Source organism: Typopeltis vanoorti, chromosome 3 (genome assembly GCF_054136105.1).
Source record: "Typopeltis vanoorti isolate ZY-2024b chromosome 3, IOZ_Tvanoo_1.0, whole genome shotgun sequence".
In the NCBI taxonomy this organism is placed as follows: domain Eukaryota; kingdom Metazoa; phylum Arthropoda; class Arachnida; order Uropygi; family Thelyphonidae; genus Typopeltis; species Typopeltis vanoorti.
Window position 1 is genome coordinate 69891364 of NC_143551.1, and position 14104 is coordinate 69905467.

The following is a 14104-nucleotide window of genomic DNA, read 5'->3' on the forward strand; positions in this document are numbered from 1 at the left end:
CTTCAAAATTATTTCTGGAGATTTTTCCTCTCACCACCATTCCGGGGAAACTTACATTGCCCTGTCCCCTCATTTTACTGGATAATCTGGCACAAGTAAGCAATGTTGTCTCTGGTCGATATCTTGTTCTAGTGTCTCTCAGTGCCAGAAAACAGTCACGAGCAATATGTCCAAATTTGCTACAATTGAAGCACCTGAGAATTTCTTGGCGGTGACTTTTCCTACCCTCCATTTGCAAGCTATAGAATTTTCCATTCTATAGCTTGCAGACATTTCTTGCAGCTTCCTCATCATGTGATCCATTCTCTCTAGCATAGGTTGCTGTAGCCTTTCAACTTTGTTGTTGACAATTTTCGTTATTCTATCTTCTTGGATATACAACAATATTATTAATTAAGTTGATATACCTTTTGATTGCTTATTTATTACTTCTTTACCCCTGCTCTTGACAGTATAAGCATGTTTTTATCGTAAGTCACTATTTTCTCATGTTGGGTCTGAAACAAATGGCTGACTGATAGTGGGCCAGTTATTTCCGACACAACAATATTGTGTAATTTCTGTTGCAACTGGCTACATATTTCCTGCACGAAAATAAATGAATCGCCGCACAAGCTTTTTACCGATCTTAACGAGCCCTACTTCTGTATGATGTGCCTCCCTTCCATAAAACAGATACTAAACCTAGGCAAAATAGTTGAAAACCTCGAGCAACAGCTTAATACTATGATCGATACTTTCTCATCCAAAATCGGAAACTAAGCTTGAGATGCTCAATGACCAGTGCCCAATTGCAAGTGCCCATGCCTGCTAACGAACTTCGTGAAATAATCGCATCAATGGTACACGAGTCACTCGAGGCCGACAATAGGAAACTCAATGTCGTTATCCTGAACTTTCCGACGGAAAATGGTAAATCCTTAAAAGATGTCAGCAAACTAGCAGGAGAATGCAATTTCGATCCCAGAAATTCGTCAAATGCCATCGTATCGGACCCATAAACAAAAGAAAGGACAGAACGAACTTTCCTTCCACGTCTCGTGAAAGTGACCTGCAACACACCAACAAACACATCCAAATTTATAACAGCGATAAACAACAAGCTAAAGGACTTGCCCCCAGTCGTGCATATGTGCTCGACCTGATTTAACCTTTGCCCAGAGAGAACAAAGATGCCAACTCTGAAGACAACTAGAAGAAAAACGCCAAAATGGAGACAACCAAACTAGTACAAAAACCAAGTGATGCCACTAGTAGCCACCAAGGACCACACCAGTATGCAGGCACTGCATAGGAAACGTGCAAGACCCTTGGGATCAAATCAATGCCTCACAGAACCTTGCATATCCACTTCACCAACATCCGTGGCTTCAACTTCAACCTTAATAGTGTACACTAACATCTGCAGTCCACCAAACCCCACCTAGTCTTTTTAACAGAAACTCAAATCTCACCTTCTCCCAGCACTATTCATCTCAACCTTCCTAACTATACACTATTTAACTCTTTTCAACCCAAGGGTGGCGTCTGTGCATATATCAGCTCTGACATACCCTGGAAGAGAGCAACTAACTTAGAATTGCCCAACTTCGACCTTCTTTGGCTGAAGATATCCCTCCCCCACTCAGTCAAATTCATCTGCTGTCTCTATTGCTTTCCTAATACCATCAATCACTGTGAGCTCTTTCATTTCCTCTCCTTAAAAGGTGATTTTCTCCAGTTCCACTCTCCTAACAGCGAAATGATCCTCCTGGGTGATTTCAACATCCATAACACCAATTGGCTTTCCTCTTCCAGTTATACAGATCCTGCAGCCAGAGATGCTGAAATTTTCAGTCACTAATAACCTAACACAAATTGTTCGAAAACCAACCAGAATACCAGATAACCCGAACCACTCCCGAATACCCTAGATCTCTTCCTTACTAATGACCCCTCTAAATATGCAGTGAATGTAGTGATCCCCCCCCCCCCTCCCTGGGTAATTCTGACCACACCTTAGTGCTCATATCCTTCCCCATGCAACAACCCTTACATAGTCACTCCCACACAAGAGTAGGTTGGCATTATAACAGTGCCAAATGAGACAGTCTCCGAGTCTACTATGCCTCATTCCCATGGTTGGACTATTGTTTCCGGTCTTCCAGTCCAAACATATGCACCGAACATATCACCAGAGTAATCCTGACTGGCATGAAAACATATATTCCCCACACTACTCAGAACTACCGTCCCCCTAACTAAACCCTGGTTCTCCAAAAATTGTGCCAAGGCTGTACAAATGAAAAATCCAGCATACCACAACTGCCTCAAATCAAGAATTCATCCTCATTCAATGCCTATACTGAAGCCCAAAACAGATGTAAGAATATTATCAATACCTCTAAAACAGAATTTGAACGGGCAAAAAGCAGGAAGCTTGCAGCCTGTCCAAATGGCAGCCATGTCTTTTGGTCTCTTGCCAAGGCAATTGCAAGATGGCACAATTGCAACATCACCCATAGAAAAAGCTAACCTCTTGGCTTCACACTTTGCTTCCAATGCACAAATAACTGACAATGGCAAATGCCCTCCAGTCATTCCAATTGCCCAGCACACAATGCCCCCTGTATACTTTTGCCAAAAAGATATCACAAACCTGCTGTCTAAATTAGACACAAAAAAGTCTCCTGGCATTGACGGCATTCCTCCAATTATCCTAAAGGTCTGTGCACCAGAATTGACTCCTATCCTATGCCATCTGTACACGTTCTCTTACTCCACTGGTATATATCCCAAAGCCTGGAAACTGGCCTATATTCAACCCATTCCTAAAAACGGAGACAAATCACTACCATCTAACTACTGCCCCATCTCACTCACTTTAGTCCTATCTAAAGTAATGGAGAAAACCATCAACTCTCAACTCCTAATCTACCTTCAAGGTACCCAGCTATTAAGCGACCACCTGTACGGATTCCGTCAAAGCCGTTCAACAGGAGATCTACTCTTATACATCACCCATCACTGGACAAATGCCATGGAGAAATTCGGTGAATTCCTAAGTAGTTGCACTTGATATCTCCAAAGCCTTTGACCGCGTCTAGCACAAAGGCTTACTAAGCAAACTCCCTCATGTGGACTGCCTCAGGACTTCTGCAGATGGACTGCCAGTGTCCTATCAGGATGCACACTATGTGTGATGGCAGACAGCTCCCTATCATCTCACCATCCAACTAATGCTGGGGTCCCACAAGGTTCAGTTCTCTCACCAAACCTCTTCCTTCTATATTTCAATGACCTATTTCAGTTAACTTCTAACCCAATACATAGTTTTGTAGATGACAGCACATTACATTCCTCCCTTCATTTGACAAACCCTATTGTACACAACTCACTTCAACCCACAGAACATCAACCACCACTGCCCTTAATTCCGACCTCCATGCCATCCGCCAATGGCGCTCAGATAACCTCGTTAACTTCAACGCTAGTAAAACCCAGTTCTGTCTTATTTCTCACAAAAAAGAACCATTTTCCCCCAGCATTGTTTTCGATAACACTCAAATTCCCAGACAAGATGAAATTTCACTTCTTGGAATTAATCTGACATCAAGTCTCTCCTGGCATAAACACATCACAACCATTGCATCCCCAGCTTCCAAAAAACCGGGTTTTCTTTTTTGCTCAAGATGCTACTTCACCACTAAACAGCTGTTAACATTATACAAATCATAAAGCTACTTCAAAATGCTTGACTCAATACAGAGGAGAGCAATTAGACTAATAAATGAACCATCTCTCACCAAAGGACAAGATCCAGCAAGAACTAAAATAGTAATAGATAACAAGATCTTAGAACAGGTGAATTCATTTAACTACCTACGATGTATGATCACATATGAAAATGAAAAAGATATAAACGTAAAAATTTCAAAATATTTAAAAATAACAGGTGTAATTAACTCTATATTTAAACCAATCCTAGTTCAAAAACAAACCAGGCTAAAAGTATACAATACATTAGCCCTACCAGTCTTAATGTATGGAAGAGAAATCTGGACAATAAAACAAAAGACAAACAAAGATTAACAACAGCAGAAATGAAGTTTATGAGAAAAACTGCAAAGTATACCCTATTTGATCACAAAAGAAATGAAGATATTATTAATGAATTAAACCAAGAACCAGTAATAGAAAAAATTAAAAAATATAAACATAAATGGATGGAACACGTTCAAAGAATGAAAACAGAAAGATTACCAAAACAAGCCCTTAAAGTACAAGCCATTAGGAAAAAGAAAACCAGGACGTCCTCTTAAACGATTCAACGATGACTTCTAAGGCCGGAACAGGCCATGCACAGGACAGGTACTGTGGAACAATCTTCCCCCTCACGTATTTCCTGAGGAATACAACATACAGGGGTTTAAATCAAATGTAAACAAGTTTCTCCTTTCCCAACCCAACACCCATATACGGTACTAATGTACTATAGGTTGAACAGCCAACCTCCAGTATATGAGCCCAACATAAAAAAAAAAAAAAAAAAAACACAGAGCACCTGGCATAGAGTTTCAGAAAAAACTATGAAATTAGTATGGTATAAACTTTGTCCTCAGTTTAATGATAATTTCAAACGCTTTGAAGACCTAACAAAGATTGTGAATTCTGAAACTCAAGCGATCTTAGGTATGGCTAACCAGCTGCAAATGGAAGTTTCGGAAGGTGATATTAATGAGCGCTTCAATCTCACACTACGGAACTCTAATCCAATGATCTCCTTAAATTAGAGGAACAAGAAAGAAACGAAGAAGAAAAAGACAAAGGAGATAACAGATATGAAGCTCCAACTAAGTTTTGCACATTAAAAGGTCTAGAAAACCTTAAATGGTATGGTCACTTAAACAGAATGGGAGAGTAAAGATTAGCAAAACAAGTGTTCTCTGCCAGCTTGATGACAGCATAAAGACCCAGAGGAAGAATAAGATATAGGTGGACTGATATAGTAAAAGTGCTTTAGAAGATAGAAATATAAGATCTGACAATGTTGGATCTTGACAGGCAATAGATTGATTTGGAGGAAAATTGCAGATAGGAAGTTAGTAATGATGTAAATTTTTCATGTAGTACTATCATATCCTGTACACCCCTTGAGGGTAAATGTCAGGAATTTGATGATGATGAAGGTCTAGAAGAAGCATTTAAACTTCTTGAAAAAGCTCAAGCAATATTTGAATCAAAAGATTCAGACTTTGAATGATGTAGTAAATTTTCTCGTGAAATCAATAATGCTTCTGCTTGCTATTGAGCAATTTTAATGAAAAGAAGTCAAGCAGATTACACTTGAAGCCTTCTTTGGGGGGAAGAAAAAAAAAAAAAAAAGCACCGAAGCTTCCTAAAATATCTCCTACTATCTCAATGGCTGTTAATTCATACAGTGATATAGAAATGAGCTATATCACTTTTATTTTAAATCAAAGAATCTTTTTTGATTTAAAATTTTTCTTATGTTATTTTTTAAATATTTAAAAATATGTAAATCTTTGGCCAGTAAAGTCTTTTCTTATAATTTAATATTCATTTTATATTTTATATATTCCTTCTTACAAATGTAACTCTCGCTTATCACATTAGTACTAAGGCAAATAAACTCCCACTTTACAAATGGTTGCCAGGAACCAATTAATTCATAAAGGTGGGAGCTACCTCTATATACATATCTGCTAGAATTCCAAATTAAACAACACCTTTTATAAAGTTCGTCATTATACAAAATTTATGATCAAGTATTTTTAAAAAAATGATATACTTTTCTATAACAAATTCTTACAAATAATTTTTCTTAAATGATCACTTTTATATATATAATAGTATTGTGTACTTTCTATAACCAAGGAACTAAAAACAAATGAAATATTCTGGTTAAAATGCAATGTCGCTAAAGATAAATTAAAAATCAGCTTTTATTAAAGATAAAAATATTCTTGACTGTTGCTGTTATAACCTAACTAGCTACTTATTTTAATAAATTTAGTTTAATCCTTTATCCAAGTGTAAGCAAACAAAGTTTGCACCTGAAAATATCTTCAGGACTGAGGTAAGGTGGTGCAACACCAGGCAACTCCGAGCAAAGGTGGACCAAGCTCTCATCACTCCTTGTCTCAGTATCTCCCATAATGCAAAGCACATCTCCTTGAGGACATGTATAAACTGCTATGCATTAAGGGAAGGGCCACTACCCAGACTGGTTTCCCCTTTGTTTAAGTGCGGGGATACCATTCCAAAAACTTGTAAAATCCCCCAGATCACCCAATAATGACCCGTAGGATCAGAAAATCAGAAACGCTCATTTGGAAGGGTAACAGCAACAGCCGTGCCTCAGTTAACTTCACAGGCTACAGCATTGTCATTCATTACTCCACCACGCAGGCCCAGGGTGACAGCAACAGCTGATCCTCAGTTAAAACTTCACTGGCTACAGTACTGCCTTTCATCACCCAAACTTCCAACCGGTTTCTACCTTTATTGAGGTCTCGTCAGTGGGAGGCAGACCCAAACATGGAGATACTAAGGAAGAAGCAATGGGAGAGGTCATATTTACCTATAGGAGTTGCCAACAGGTGTACAACCTTATTATTGAATTACTCTGGATTTAGAGAAAGATGTTGGAAGTATTCTCTAAATCCACAGTAATTCAATAATAAGGTGGTACACCTGTTGGCAACTCCTATAGGTAAATATGACCTCTCCTATTGCTTCTGCCTTAGTATCTCCACGTTTGGATCTGCCTCCCACTGATGAGACCTCGATAAAAGTTGAAACCGGTCTGGGTAGTGGCCCTACTAATGCATAGCGGTATATACATGTCTGCAAGAGACGTGCTTTGCATTATGGGAGATACTGAGACAAGGAGTGATGCGAGCTTGGCCTACCTTTGCTTGGAGTTGCACTACCTTACCTCAGTCCTGAAGATATATTCAGGCGCAAACTTTGTTTGCTTACACTTGGATAAAGGATCTAAATTTATTATAGTCTAACCAAGTGAAAAATAAACTTCCAATAGCTACTTATTTGAGATGATTAAAATAAAGATAAGATCAAAGCATCTCAGAATCAGACAAACATTACCTTTAATACATCTGCTTTTAACCTTCGAAGCAAGTGAGGTCCAAGAAGATCATGTAACTTTTTAACTTGCTCCTCTTTTGTCAGGTCAGCAAATTCATTTAAAAAGCCCTGAAGATCACTACAGTGCACAGAGATGAAAATTAGTTAGTTAGTAATGTAAAAGATAAGTTTATGCTCCAAAAATAAAAGAACTGACAAGAGTTTGTGATACAGAATGAAATTTGAATAATGACAGGATATAATTTTATTAGGTTATTGACTACATTTTTATGTACAGGAATGGATTGCTAATTAATATCTTTAATTCATGATGAGAATGCTAATTATACCTGTTCAGAATTTCTTAATTGCAATAATGGCATTTCTTGTCACTACATGCAAGCTAAAAAAAAAAGATACGGATATGCTAACCATGCTGGCCTGGTTGGCTGAGTGGTTAGCGTATCCGCTCTCCAGCCAAAAGGCTGCGGGTTCGAATCCCACCATGGGCATGGATGTTTGTGATTGTCTGTGAAAGTACTATTGGTGGTAGTTGGCATTGGTGTTAGATCATGAAGGTTAGACAGGGAGTTGTATGTCCTCCCGCGATGAGCCTTTGGACTCCCTGGAGGGGTGATGTAATAATAATAATAAATCGGTAAACATTCTCTTAAAATCACAAAAGACTGGACTTTAAAAAAAAAAAAAAAAAATCCAATATTAGACAAAATTATCTATCTCCACAACATACAGGACCATCATCAACAATCGTCATCATTAAACTCCTGTTTATTTATTTATTTTTAATATTATTTCCATACACAAGAGGATGGTTACTCAACCTAATACATTAGTACCATGGATGGGTAGGGAGTTGGGAAAGGAGAAATTTCTTCACTTTTCATTTGAAGATATGAACATTGTATTCTACTAAGAGAGAAGACTGTTCCAGAATACAGCAGAAGAAGGAATGAAAGAGGAATAGAAATTTATTTTGTGAGATTGATGTTGAACTGTTAGAAGGGTGCTGGGTGTCAGCTGTACATATCATAATGGATTTAGTAGAGTAGAGGAGTTACTGATGCCAGTACAAATGGACAATTTCCATAGAAACATTTATAAGTGATGCATGCTGCAGAAAGCAAATGTCCATGTGAAAGTAAGTGGAGTGAATTGGTAAGACAGTCATTAATTAACTAATTGCTTTATTCAAAATTGAATCGGTATTTTTAGGGAGCTTTTGGGGGCACCATCCTAAATATGACAGCAATACTGGATACTTGGACTGATTGGTGATTTGTATAAGTTTAATAGCTGTTTAGAGTTAAAATAACATGTAAGCAAAAGAGAAATCCTAGTTTTCTGGATGCCAAAGAGGCAATTATAATGTGATTATGTCAAGAGAGACTTGATGGCAAAGTCATTTTAAAAAGAGAAATCACATGTAATGTATCCTCAAGTGATGTACAGTGCTGCATGGTTAAGTTTGCATTCTTAATAATCTCCAAATTAATCTGCTATTTGTTAGGACTCAAATATTGTAGAAATCTTACATTTCAGACTACTACGGACTTCTAACTGCATCAAACTATTAAGATTTTGGTCATCCTCTATGCCTTTTTCCTGCCAACTTGGCAACAAACATCTGTTTTGCTAACCTTTTTCCTTTCATTTAATTTTTAACATGATCCTGCTGCCACGGATGCAATCTCTTCACTTTTGTAAATTTTTTCAGAACTTTCATATCTACTGGTCTCTAGATATGAGAGTTCTGAAAAACCCAACTTTCAGATACATAAGTTAAAACTGGTGTGAACACTGTCTAACATACAGTTATTGTACTGGTTAAATTCTCTCTTATTCCATATAAATTTATTCAATTAGTTCCCCATCATACTAGCTTTACTAATTCTCTTTCTATTTCCATATTTAATTTACGAAATATGGTGCCTAAATAGCTGAAATATTTTACTTCTTCTATAGATTTTCTATTGAAAATGTGAATGATGTTTCCAATGATCCTGCATTTCTCATAATTTTATCTTTTTATTACTGATTTTCATAACAAATTTTGTACGGCATTTATTCAGTCTAGTCAGAGAACCCCAAAGACTTGCACTAAATTTATTAACTTCATCTGCATAAAGTAAAGAGCAAAGTTAAATATCTCCAGGTATTATGCCACTTACTTTCATAAAATGATATCTATAGATGATGAACAAGAGTGCAAATAATGTGTATCCTTGTTTTATACCTGATCCATCTTCCAGTACTAGACAATCTTAAATAAGACTATACTTGAAGTTTGTTATAGAGAACCCCTAGGGGCCAGACACACAGTTTCTTCAGTAAACCATATCTATAGTGAATTTAGGGGAAAAAAAATAATGACTCCCTTCACTCCATACCCATAAACACAAAGGAAAAAAGAATAAATGAAATCACAGGCAATAACACGAAAGAAACTGTGGTCAGAAATAACAAAGAAAAAAATAAAAGAAATTGGGAGAAACAAAAAGAAGAAAACACAAGAAACAGAACTGAAGAAATTGTGAGAAATAGAACAAAAGAAATTGCAAATACCAAAACAGAAGGGCATGGCAGGATCTCTTACATTAAAGAGTTCTTGTGTAGAGGCTTAAGTGCTGTGAGGACACTATGTTGGAGGTTTAATGAATTTTTTACAACACTCAAAAAGAATTAAAATAGAATTTAATACTTCCTATATTTCGTCCTAGTCACTAGGACATCTACAGGGATTACAAAAACAATTAATGTAACATGCACACAAAAACTTCCAATACTAAACGCCCAACCACGTGGGTGACACTAAAGTCCTGTCTAGGTGGAGCGCCCTCTAAGGGTGGTAGTAGGTGGCCTGGAATGTAAGGTGGGACCTCTGGTGATGAGTGTTTCCCAAATCTTCGGAAGCTTAATGCAACCGTATTTATTAAGATTTGGTTGGTTTCTGAGAGCTGCTGCTGCTTCTAAGAAAAGTCTCTCTTTTTTGAATTTGCTGTGGCGGAGCATGGTGGTTTTCTTCCATGATACTCTGTGGGTGGTGTCCAAAACATGGTCAGCCAAGCCTGAATGGCCATAGTTGTGTTTAACGATGTACGACTTGTGTTCCTCCAGGCGGATGGATGCTGATCTGCCTGTCTGTCCAAAGTACACAAGCTTACAGGAACAGGGTACTTTGTAAACTCCAGGCAGAGAGAGAGAGAGAGAGAGAGAGGAGGGAGCTGATCTTTCGTAGAACGGATAAGGGTAGCGAGTTTGCGGTAGGGCTTATATGCTCTGTGTAGGTTATACTTTTTTAGTATCTTGGCTATTTTTTCCGAAGTGCCACGGATGTAGGGTATGGTGATGGCATTTTTAAAATCTTGTTGACGAGAGGGACGGGGAATGGGGGAGGAATTGATTATTTTTTTGATACTGTGTTCGCTGTAGCCATTGGAGAGGAAAGTTCTGTGTATGTGGTTAAGCTCTGTAGTGAGGGCGGTTCCACTGGAACAAAGATTGTGGGCTCTCTTAGTAAGAGTTTTGATGACACCATATTGTTGCGAGGGGTGGTGGTGGGAGAGTTTGTGAGTGTATCTGCCTGTGTGTGTAGGTTTTCTGTATACAGTGAAGGCAAGTGTATCATTAGGCAGGCGTGTGACTAAGGTGTCTAGGAAGGGTAAACAATTGTTCTTTTCCTTTTCCATAGTAAACTGGATTTTTGGATATAGGCTATTGAGATGACTGAGGAAGGAGTCTAACGTGTCTGGGCCATGAGGCCAAATAGAGAACACATCATCTACATATCTTAGCCAGATAGAACGTTTGAGTGGGGCTGGGTCTATGGCTCATTTTTCAAAATCTTCCATATAGAAATTGGCAGGGGGGGGGGAGTGAGAGGGGGAACCCATGGTGGTTCGTTCTATCTGCTTGTAGATTTTGTTCTTCCAAGAGAAATACCCAGAGTTGATGGCAAAGGAAAAGAGATCTAAGATGTCAGAGGGAAAAACGTTTTCTAAGAGAGATAAAGTGTCAGTTAAGGGAATATTGGTAAACAAAGACGAGATATCAAAGCTTACTAATATGTCTGTATTGTTCAAGGTTAAATTTTCTGTGAGGGCTTTAAAGTGGGTCGAGTTTTTTATATAGGAAGCGGAATTTCTGGTGAGGGGGGGACAGAGAGTTGGCCAGCTGTTTAGACAGTCTGTAACAAGGTGCATTGGTGGCATCTACTATAGGCCTGAGTGGGGAATTGGGTTTGTGGATTTTTGGTAAACCGTATATTCAGGGGGGACGGGAGCAGAAAGGTTCAAGTTTTTTCGTAAAGTCAGGGGGCCAGGAGGTTACTTTTTTAAGTAAGATTTTTAATTTCTTAACGTGTTTTTGTGGGGTCGTGTTCTAGCGGGATGTAGGTAGCGATCGCGGAGGATAATGTTCATTTTATGATTGTATTCACTGGTATTAAGAACAACTATGGCATTACCCTTATCCGCTCTGGTGATGACGATACTTATTTTCTTTGCATAGTTTCAGGACAGCCATGCATTGGGCATACGATAAGTTACTTTTTGGAGGCAAAGAGTGAGCGAGGATGTTGGCTACGTCTAGTCTGATGTTGTTGGCTACCTCCGACGGTAAGCGACCGATTCCCCCCCCCCATCCAACGTTAACCATTACGTCGAGCACTGGCACTTCTTTCGATGCGACGGCAAAATTACGGCCGAGGCAAAGGGCACTGATGGCATCATCGTTGAGCCTTTTGGAAGAGAGGTTTATTACTGTCTGGAGCAGTTGAATTTGTGGTTGTGGTTTGTCTTTAACCAGGTTGCTGTATTTCTTGACGTGTTTGTTTTTTATTTTTTGAAATTCTCTCTCTGTGCGGAAGTTTCTGAAATGTCAGAGAGAATAGACCAAAGTTCAGGGTTAAGAACGGTGGAAAGCTCTAAATGTAAGGAGCCAATGGCGGCGTTCATCACTGCGAGGGCGGCACGAGTAGAGGCGATTTGCTCGCGTAGTAATGCCAGGCTGGCACGTTTATATATACGAAGTGCTTTTTTGGAATGGAAATTGATCTTCATTTTAACGCAGTTCGGTATCACTCTTGTATCCCGACATCTTTTTAAAAAGGCCAGCCTATTTAGTTGTCTAGATAGAATCAGCATCCATCCGCCTGGAGGAACACAAGTCATACATCGTTAAACACAACTATGGCCATTCAGGCTTGGCTGACCATGTTTTGGACACCACCCACAGAGTATCATGGAAGAAAACCACCATGCTCCACCACAGCAAATTCAAGAAAGAGAGACTTTTCTTAGAAGCAGCAGCAGCAGCTCTCAGAAACCAACCAAATCTTAATAAATACGGTTGCATTAAGCTTCCGAAGATTTGGGAAACACTCATCACCAGAGGTCCCACCTTACATTCCAGGCCACCTACTACCACCCTTAGAGGGCGCTCCACCTAGACAGGACTTTAGTGTCACCCACGTGGTTGGGCTTAGTATTGGAAGTTTTTGTGTGCATGTTACATTAATTGTTTTTGTAATCCCTGTAGATGTCCTAGTGACTAGGACGAAATATAGGAAGTATTAAATTCTATTTTAATTCTTTTTGAGTGTTGTAAAAAATCCATTAAACCTCCAACATAATACATTAAAGAGTACAAATATGGGAGATACAAGAAAGAACTAGAAGAGTATGAAATCATAAAAATTAAAAACCTAAATTAACATTTAAAAGGCATATTACTTAAATAATGTCACTCACTCATGTGAAAGCTATAATAAACCAAATGTTATTATTATTATACTAATTATCTTCTTGAACTCAATGGAGTCACAAGACTCATTGTCAGAGGTCAATGCTAGTCAACACAAAGTCTATGGTACCATACCTTGACTTCTTCCACAATTTGTGCCTTCACTATTCTCTCAAGAAATACATTCCATGTTCCTACTACTCTCCATGCAAGAAACTACTTCTTACCCTTTTACTCACTGCTTCCTTTTGCAAATTTCAGGAATGGTCCCTTGCCCTTGTTCTAGTGTTAATCTGATAATATTCGTTCAACAGCTTAAATGTCTCAATCACATATCCCCATCCCATTTGTCTTCCTTCTACCTAACTCTGCATTCTGCATGTCCTCAGTCTAACCACATAATCAACATTGTATAGTCCTAATATCATTTTTGTTATCTATCTCTGTGCCATCTCCAAGGTTACTTCATTCCTTTCAAATCCCAGTGACTGGCTCTGAGCCAAAAATCCAGCTGTGATCGATCAAAGCTTTATACAATGAGATCACCACCGTTTTATCTCTTGTAGTCAATGTTCTCTCAATACTGAAGCAATTCTCAGAGATGTCTTCACAACCTTTACAACAAGTCCTCTGAAATTCAAATTTCTATCCACAATCACCCTTCCCACATGATTCCTTGCTTCCTCCACTTCTTCCAGTATAACTCCACAAAGCGAATATGAAATAACCCATAACCCTGAATGTAAGGTATTGAACTCCCAAAATTTGATACCTTACATTCAGTTGCATTAAATTAATATCTCCATTTCATTTGCTTATCTTTCCAGCTTATTCAAAACCTCTTGAGGAAGATATGAATAAGCATCATCAGCACTATTACTAATAACCCTTCTAAGCTTCAGATCTTTTGCAAAATCACTGAATATCTCCCTGTAATCGCACAACAATATCATTGACATAAAGACTGGACAGTAATGGTCCCAGTACTTAACCCCGTGGAACACTTCACCATAATCTTTCCACCCCATGATAGTGCCCCCCTGTGTACAACTCTCTGATATATATCAGAAAGCAAGTTACCAATCTAATAATCTGATAAGCAAACTCATATACTGCAACTTAAAAACCAATTTGTCAAGTGACAAACTATCAAATGTCTTTTCAAAATAAATAAAAAAAAATGCCAGTGTATGCCTTATTCTCATCTGCTGCTCTTGTTACTCTATTGTAAATGGCAACCAGATAACTAAAACAA

General features: G+C 38.4%; 1 protein-coding gene across 4 annotated transcripts in view; it reads right to left on the bottom strand.

Annotated features, from left to right (window-relative positions):
• The window catches only part of Mi-2 (chromodomain-helicase-DNA-binding protein Mi-2 homolog), a 692327-nt gene that overhangs the window by 301582 nt on the left and 376641 nt on the right, over nucleotides 1-14104 (bottom strand). For all 4 annotated transcript variants that reach the window (XM_090390662.1, XM_090390660.1, XM_090390659.1 and 1 more), the window contains one exon: nucleotides 7111-7228. In XM_090390662.1, the coding sequence (XP_090246788.1) occupies nucleotides 7111-7228 (118 nt within the window). The remainder of the gene's footprint in view (nucleotides 1-7110; nucleotides 7229-14104) is intronic.